Source organism: Papaver somniferum, chromosome 2 (genome assembly GCF_003573695.1).
Source record: "Papaver somniferum cultivar HN1 chromosome 2, ASM357369v1, whole genome shotgun sequence".
In the NCBI taxonomy this organism is placed as follows: Eukaryota; Viridiplantae; Streptophyta; class Magnoliopsida; order Ranunculales; family Papaveraceae; genus Papaver; species Papaver somniferum.
Genome location: NC_039359.1, coordinates 49,937,648 through 49,945,013, shown reverse-complemented (window position 1 = coordinate 49,945,013; position 7,366 = coordinate 49,937,648). Strand labels below are relative to the sequence as shown.

General features: G+C 33.9%; 1 protein-coding gene across 1 annotated transcript; it reads right to left on the bottom strand.

Annotated features, from left to right (window-relative positions):
- Positions 1-587: 587 nt before the first annotated feature.
- Positions 588-3,523, bottom strand: LOC113353227. The gene is made up of 2 exons (XM_026596903.1): positions 2,741-3,523; positions 588-859 (listed from the first exon to the last, which is right to left on the bottom strand). Exons 1-2 carry the CDS (start codon positions 3,180-3,182, stop codon positions 846-848), a joined length of 456 nt encoding a protein of 151 aa, XP_026452688.1. The 5' UTR covers positions 3,183-3,523; the 3' UTR covers positions 588-845.
- Between the last annotated feature and the right edge of the window lie 3,843 nt (positions 3,524-7,366).

Sequence of the window (7,366 nt, the reverse complement as noted above, 5' to 3'; positions counted from 1 at the left end):
ACTAACATGGGTATTAGTTAAATTGGCAAAAGAAAATAATCAAAAAACGACACAAAAACTATAAAAAAATGCTCACAAAGTTACAGTGGTTTCTAATGCTTCAATATCGTTGATTCGACATGTTTTAGTGTAAGAATTACTTCTATCAATCATGATAGAATTGTAATTTTCAAAAATGCACACACAGAACAGAACACCGTGGTCGCCAAAATGTACACAATACATGATGTACAGGGTACAGATAGAGTAAGATACAAAGAGACTAGTTCCAGAAAGTAGGACACAGTTTTCCACAATGATAACCACTGAGTCTGTCTGTATAACTCAGAAAATTAAAAAACTAGGAAATTCCATATTAGAATACTTAAACTTTATTACATATTTAGTACTAGGCCTGTCAACCGCACTTAACGTAACAAATAATGGCTCTGCCGCTACCTTTGCCGTTTAAATTAGAGGTTAACCGTTAACCGTTAAATGCCGACGGAATTGTAAAATCCAAAACCATTGCCGTTACGTCGGACTTATAGGCTAACGGTTAATTTTCCGATATTAACCGGTATGTCACAGGACAACACAAAAGCAGGTTTAAAACACAAACCAATTACATAGAATAGTTCTAAATCCAAGCAAACAAGTTCTAAATCCATGACACACAGAAAAAAAACATACAGATGTTCATGTTCTAAACCAAATTACATGTTCAGATCATCACATGTTCTATCAAAAGAAAAAAACCAAGTTTTTGCAAAAGAAAAGACAAAGGGATGCCAACTGCATCTGCAACTGCAAATGCATTCCTCCATCTCCAAATTCTCCACTGCCAATGCCAACTGCATTCCTCCTTAGTCCTCAACTTCTGCATTTTGAAAGGAAAATGAAAAGTGTTAGACAGTGATGTCAGTGAAGCAACTTAAGTTGGCAAAGTGGCAATGTCAGTGCAATAAGCCAATAAAAGTGGCAATGTCAGTGCAATAAGCCAATAAAAGTGGCAATGTCAGTGCAGTCACAACTATCAGTAAAAGCTAGTAAAATATTAAGATATAAGGAAACTTACCAGTAACACAACTATTGCTCTCATTGAGAGTGAGATCTGGCATCCAATCACCCAAACAAAGCAAAGCTTCAACAAGATCTGGAGCTAATGAACTCCTGTGAGATGTGAGAACTCTGCCACCAATACTAAACATGGATTCTGATACTACACTTTTCACTGGAACAGCCAATACATCTCTTGCAATCCTTGAGAGAATTGGGTACTTAGCAGAATGATTCTTCCACCAACTTAAGATATCAAACCTCATTTCTTCAGCAGTTGTGCCTTTAGGAAGAACTGGTTCTGCTAAGTTTGTCTCCAATTCTGACTTCTCAACCTCAAACATATTGTTTTCCATAATGAAATCATCATAACCAAATCCATATGATGTTGTTGTACTTGTACCTGCACAACTCTCAAATGCAGTTGAATGCATTGCAGTATCAAAATAATCTGGAGCTGTAGTGTTTGTTTCATAAGCACAGAAAAGAGCATTGAGTGCAAGCTCAAATTTGTTATAGTGACTTTTATAGTGATCCACACCATATACTCTCTTCATAACAAACTCCACCCATTTAGCTTTGTACCTAGGATCTAAAACAACCCCAATGCCCATCAAAGTGTTACTTTCTTTCCAGTAGCTATCAAATTTCATCCTCATATTATTGGCCATGTCTCTGATGTACTCATGCTGACTTGATTCCCATATCTTAATGCATCTATTAACTTCTTGCACCCCATTATAATATAAATTTGATGTGGGATACTTAATCCCAGCAAATTTGGTTGAAATGACATCAAACAATTCCAAACATTCACATATGTGTACTCCTTGTTCCCACTCCTTAGAGGTTGGTAGTATCTTGAAGTCATTATCTAAATCAGCTAGCCTAACAAAAGCTTGTCTCAAAAAGATTGCATCCTTTAGCATCTTATAGGTGGAGTTCCACCTGGTATCCACATCTAAACCCACAGACCTTTAATAAAGAAGCTTAACTTGAGCAATAGAAAATTCAAATATCTCTTTTCTAGCCTGACTTGCTTTGACATATTTTACACACTCTCTAACTGCATTTATAAATGGAGCATCCACTCTCATTCCACACCCTACAATAAAGTGTAATACATGATTACTACACCTCATTTGGAACATATCCCCATTAAGAACTAAACAGTCTTTGCTATCAAGCCATTTCTTCAGATGGTCCATCATAACATTGTTGGAGCTAGCATTGTCAGCAGCAACAGCAAAAAGCTTAGTATCTATGTTCCAATCTAGACATACTGATTTCACTACAGATGCTAGAACTTCTCCAGAATGTGGTGATGGCACTAAAGTATATGCAAGTGTTTTCTTAATCAGTTTCCAATCATCATCTATTTAATGCATTGTCACACAGCAATAACCATCCTTTGTATGCTTACATGACCACATATCTATTGTTAAACTACACTTAGATGTAATTGTCTCAAATTGGTCTTGTAATTCTTTTTTGAACTCAGTTCTTAGTTTCATGATATCTTCCCTAACTGTATTCCTAGTGTAAAGTTTAGCAGCAGGATTTAAAGACTTCACAAACTCAACAAAATATGGATGCTCAACTATAGTGATTGGATAACCATGTTTATCAATCATTTTGTCAACTAGTATCCTAGTAGCATCAGCATCATACTTCCAATTAGCAAGCTTAGTTTGTGCATTACCTGTTCTGACTGTAGTAATCTTTGTTTGTCCTTTCTTGTTTGCAGGCTTTTTTTGGCAAGTTTTGGCATGGTAATGCAATTTGCTGGTTCCTTGGCTACTGGGTGAAGTCATTCTCTTATTACAATGTTTGCATTTAGCTACAAGTATCCCAATCTCCTTACCTTTTACCATCTTCTTTTCAGTTAACCTTTCAAAATCATCCCAAACATCAGACCTTACTGCACGCAGTTTCTTCTTTGCTTCAGCTATAATTGGATCTTCATCTACTTCTATTTCTTCTACTGCTTCTTCTGTTGCAACAGCAGCAGGTGTTGATTGAATTCCTGATTGTTGAACTTGAGATGCAGAAGGTAATTCAGATGCAACTGAAAGTGATTGAGAGGGATGACTTCTTTTTGATGAACCAACGCAATTGGATGCTCCTCTTTCGCTTTGGGTCATGATTAATTTCACGAATTGAAAACCCTAATTTCAATTTTCAGAAACCCTAAATTGAAAATTTAGTTTTTAGGATTGAAATTAAACTCGAAATAAAAAGTACAAGATAACCCTAGTTTTCTAATCGAATGAAGATGATGATTTTGCTCGAATTGAAAGGAAGGAGATGACCCTAGTTTTCTAATCGACTGAGGGGTGAGTTTTTCTTCTCTCGTTTGTGAGTTGAAGAACAGAAGAAGATGAAAATGATGTTCATTCGAGTATAGTAACCTAGGTATAGATGAATGTTACACGTGCTAGGCACACGTTAGCGGTTAACGGAACTAAGGCTAACGGAAATAGGTCTTTCGTTTCCGTCACCGTCGGATAAAATTAACCGCTACATTATCGGTAACGGATAACGGATAACGGATATAATGGAACTAAACGTAACGGCAACCGGGTAATCGGATTCGGCTAACGGTTAACGGATTTCCATTGACAGGCCTATTTAGCACCATATCAGTCTCAAAAAGAATGTAAAGAAGAGGGAATTGTCTGGGTTAAAATGAATTAAAATTTAATAATGTCTTTCACATCCAAAACTCATACCTTCTCCTTTTCCTCTTCTCCCGCCAGCTTTCTACTATCTAATTGGTATAATGGTCCTTATCAGCTCTATGCTACTTCATTGTTGTACTACTCAGAGAGTTGTAGTCACAACTTTCAAACCCACAAAGAAGCTTTTCTTCTTGCTTTTCTGAAACTTTTTTATCAAATTTTACTTGTTCTGCAGGTTTACCCATACATGGTTAGACATATAAAGGACATCCAAAACTACCATTCCATTCTCCCTTTGGTTTCTATTTTGGCCACATCTCCAACATTACCCAATTCCATTTAATTGACCACAAACAATGAGAAAATGTAAAGAATACGCAAAGAAAGAACAAAATTATTTGAATCACATTATTTCATATATACTATGTCCAGGAGACTGCAAGAGAAACAACATTTGTTTGTCCTCTGTCCTAGGCTTGCTGCAAGTTTTAATAAGTCCAGCTATATGAAAACAAGTGTTAACCAAAGACGGATGTCTATGTATGAACCTAATCTTGTATCATGTGGTCAAAAACAAGATTTACCTGCAACCAATTTTCACTTTAGGGAAAGTTTAAGGTCCATGTCGCAAAGTCTTGAAGATAAAGATAAATTTGAAGTATTTAAAGAAAGGTAATTACTGCATACTGCTTTTTTCCTTGATAAAGAAAACTTTGGTAAATTTTCTCTGATTTATTAACTAAAATCAAATAAAATTTAATTTGCATTTGCATTTGCATTTGGCAACGTGGCAGTATATCATTGGTTGCAAAAACATGGTTAATCCCTAGTCACTTTTTCTTATAAATGAAATTTCTTTTTAAACTAAAGAAAAAATGTACACAGATTCTAGCCATTATCTCGGCAATCAACGTATTCAGGCTATATATATGTAAGAATATATATGAGCAAGCCAGCATAACGATGTGAACTATTTCATCTCAATTACATAATATTATTTTTGTATAGAAATTTTTTTTATCACATTTACAACAACGCCAGAGATTATGACGAAATATCATCATAAAGGGATTGAGAACAAATATTTGAGTGGGTCTTCAGAAAGAAAATGAGAACATAAGAAAAATTGTAGGCATGATTATTACAATGGTAATTTAGAAGAGGATTAACAAAAGAACTTTAGCCTGGAAAATAAACATTGACATAGTTATTAGTGTACACAAAAATATCTATCATAACGGTAGATTAGAATAGGATTAACAAAAGAAAACATTGACATAGTTAGTTCTACAGTATTGATCACAAAAATAGATAGGTTTGTCATTAAAGTTAATATTACAATCTCTATTACAAGGATGTTCAACCATACAGTGCATGTCTATTTTGAAGCCAGAATCACCAAAATAGTACCTAAAGGTGGAGTAGGAAAAAATATGTCCAAACATATAGTAACTGGAATAATTCGTATTACTATGTTCTTTTGGCCAAATCCTTTTTTTTTTGTCTTTTCATAAAAAGTAAGTATAATGTTAAAAAAATTTATACAAATATTCAAAATGAATCTTTATTAAATCTTACTAAAGATTTCGAAATGAAAATTGAAAATTGAATGTAAATATAAATTATTGTAGGTATGATTGTTGTATACTTTGTAAAGGTTATAGACATCAATATTTTTGATGTAATGTAATTTAATGTCAATTATAACTTTTAATATATTCACATGCTTAAAATTATATGACTCATTGACATAGTTTTAATTAACTTAATACCCATTGATGCACACAATAAATTTATGGAGATAATATGGATTCATTAATTATTGAGATCTTTTCATGAAAGAAATATTTCAACCTAATAAACCTCTGTTAAAATATCTTGAAATGAAATAAAATTGTACGTTTTATTTTATATGTAGGGATGAACATGGTTTCGGTTTTCCGCTGGAACCGGACAAAACCAGACCAATTAGGAAGAAACCAAACCGAACCATTTACTAATGGATTGGTTATGGTGTAGAAAGTGGAAAACCAATAGTGTTGGTTTTGGTTTGGTTTAACTGTTAAAACCGAACCAAAAACCATTGGAAAACCTATTAATTTTTAAACTTAGTTTCTATCGTTGATATACAAGTATTAGATTCTACCCATTGATGTAAAGGATAAATAGAAACCCTAAATCCAATATTTCATTATAATACTCTCCCTCTTTCTCTTTCTCCTTCTCTCAGCCATTACTGCTACTAGACTTTCTTCATCCCGTCTTCCTCCTTTTTTGTTTGTCAATAACTAAATTAAGATATATTATATATATCTTCTTTTGATCTCTATATATACAGTAAGCTTTAACTATTCTTGATAAAAAAAAATTTATCTGTTCGTGTAAACCAATACTATCGGCACGATTTTTTTGTCTGTTAATTTGTGCAATTTTTCTTTTGGTTTGATATATAGAATTATTGGTTAACCAAAAACCACTGGGACAAACCGAAACCAGCTGGAACCATTTGGAAACCGAACCAATGGTTAATGGATTGGTTTGGTTTAGATTTTTATAAACCGATAGTATTGGTTTCGGTTTTGGTTTGGGTAGAAACCGAACTAAAACCGACCATGAACAACCCTATTTATATGTGCAACAAGTTGTTATTGTTAGTTGGGATTAGAGAACTAACTAAGAAAAATGGATTAGTGTTGATCAGCCTCTCCACTTAAAAGAAGACAACAGAAAGAAAGAGGTTGCTTGGGGTGATACATGCTGAAGTTTTTTCGCTGCCCAATTTTTAAATGATTTTTAGAAATAAGAAGTTCATTTTTCTAATAACATAAAGATTTTTCTTTTGAGTTTCGGGATAAAAGTACAAGCATTTCTACTTGGTATGGTATCCAAACATGCTTCTTAGCTAATTTTGTGTACTTTAGGCTTTGGCCAAGCTTTTTAGACTCGCACAAGTCGGCCATTAGGAGCTCTAGTTGCTTGTCCTTTGGCTCCCAGCTTCCCAAAAAGTCTTTCCCATCATTTTTTAAATTATTGTTATAACACTATTGGCTTTGGAGTTCTACCCCATAACGTGTTGGAGTCACTCTTGCTATTTGGATGTTCTACTAGTTATTGTGTACTCAAACATGTTGCTATAGTTTTTCGACCTTCAATCTACGTAAATCCAACAATATATGGACATGGGTCATGCAATTATGTTGTCTTTTGGATTCGATTTTCTTTTAAAATGCGAAATGAAATGCACTATTTAAAAGGAAAATCATTGTGTTGGTAAGTCAGCTTGGATGAGGGTTTCATTTCAATCTGGCTATTTATTATTCTATACATCCACCTCTATACTACCTGCCTGGATGTTTACTAAATACGCAAGTATCATGATATAGCTCCTTCAGCTCACAGTCAGGGGAGCTATGGAGAGAGACTATTTCTTGAAGTTGTGGAAATTTATATCGATTTTACCATGATTAATATTTTGTTTTGGTGGTTTTGGATTTCACTGATCACTCTGCATCATTCTTTTGTTTGCCTTGGTGGGATTCTTCATGATTAGTTGATTGACTTAATGATGACTGCTTTGGTTTATAAGAGATGCTTATCTTTCTTTACTTTTGGTTTATAGACTTGGACACTTTTAGGGATTAATATAT

Bases quoted from the DNA above. Each gene is read 5' to 3' on its own strand.
- LOC113353227 (XM_026596903.1), bottom strand. From the start codon at position 3,182: ATGACCCAAAGCGAAAGAGGAGCATCCAATTGCGTTGGTTCATCAAAA.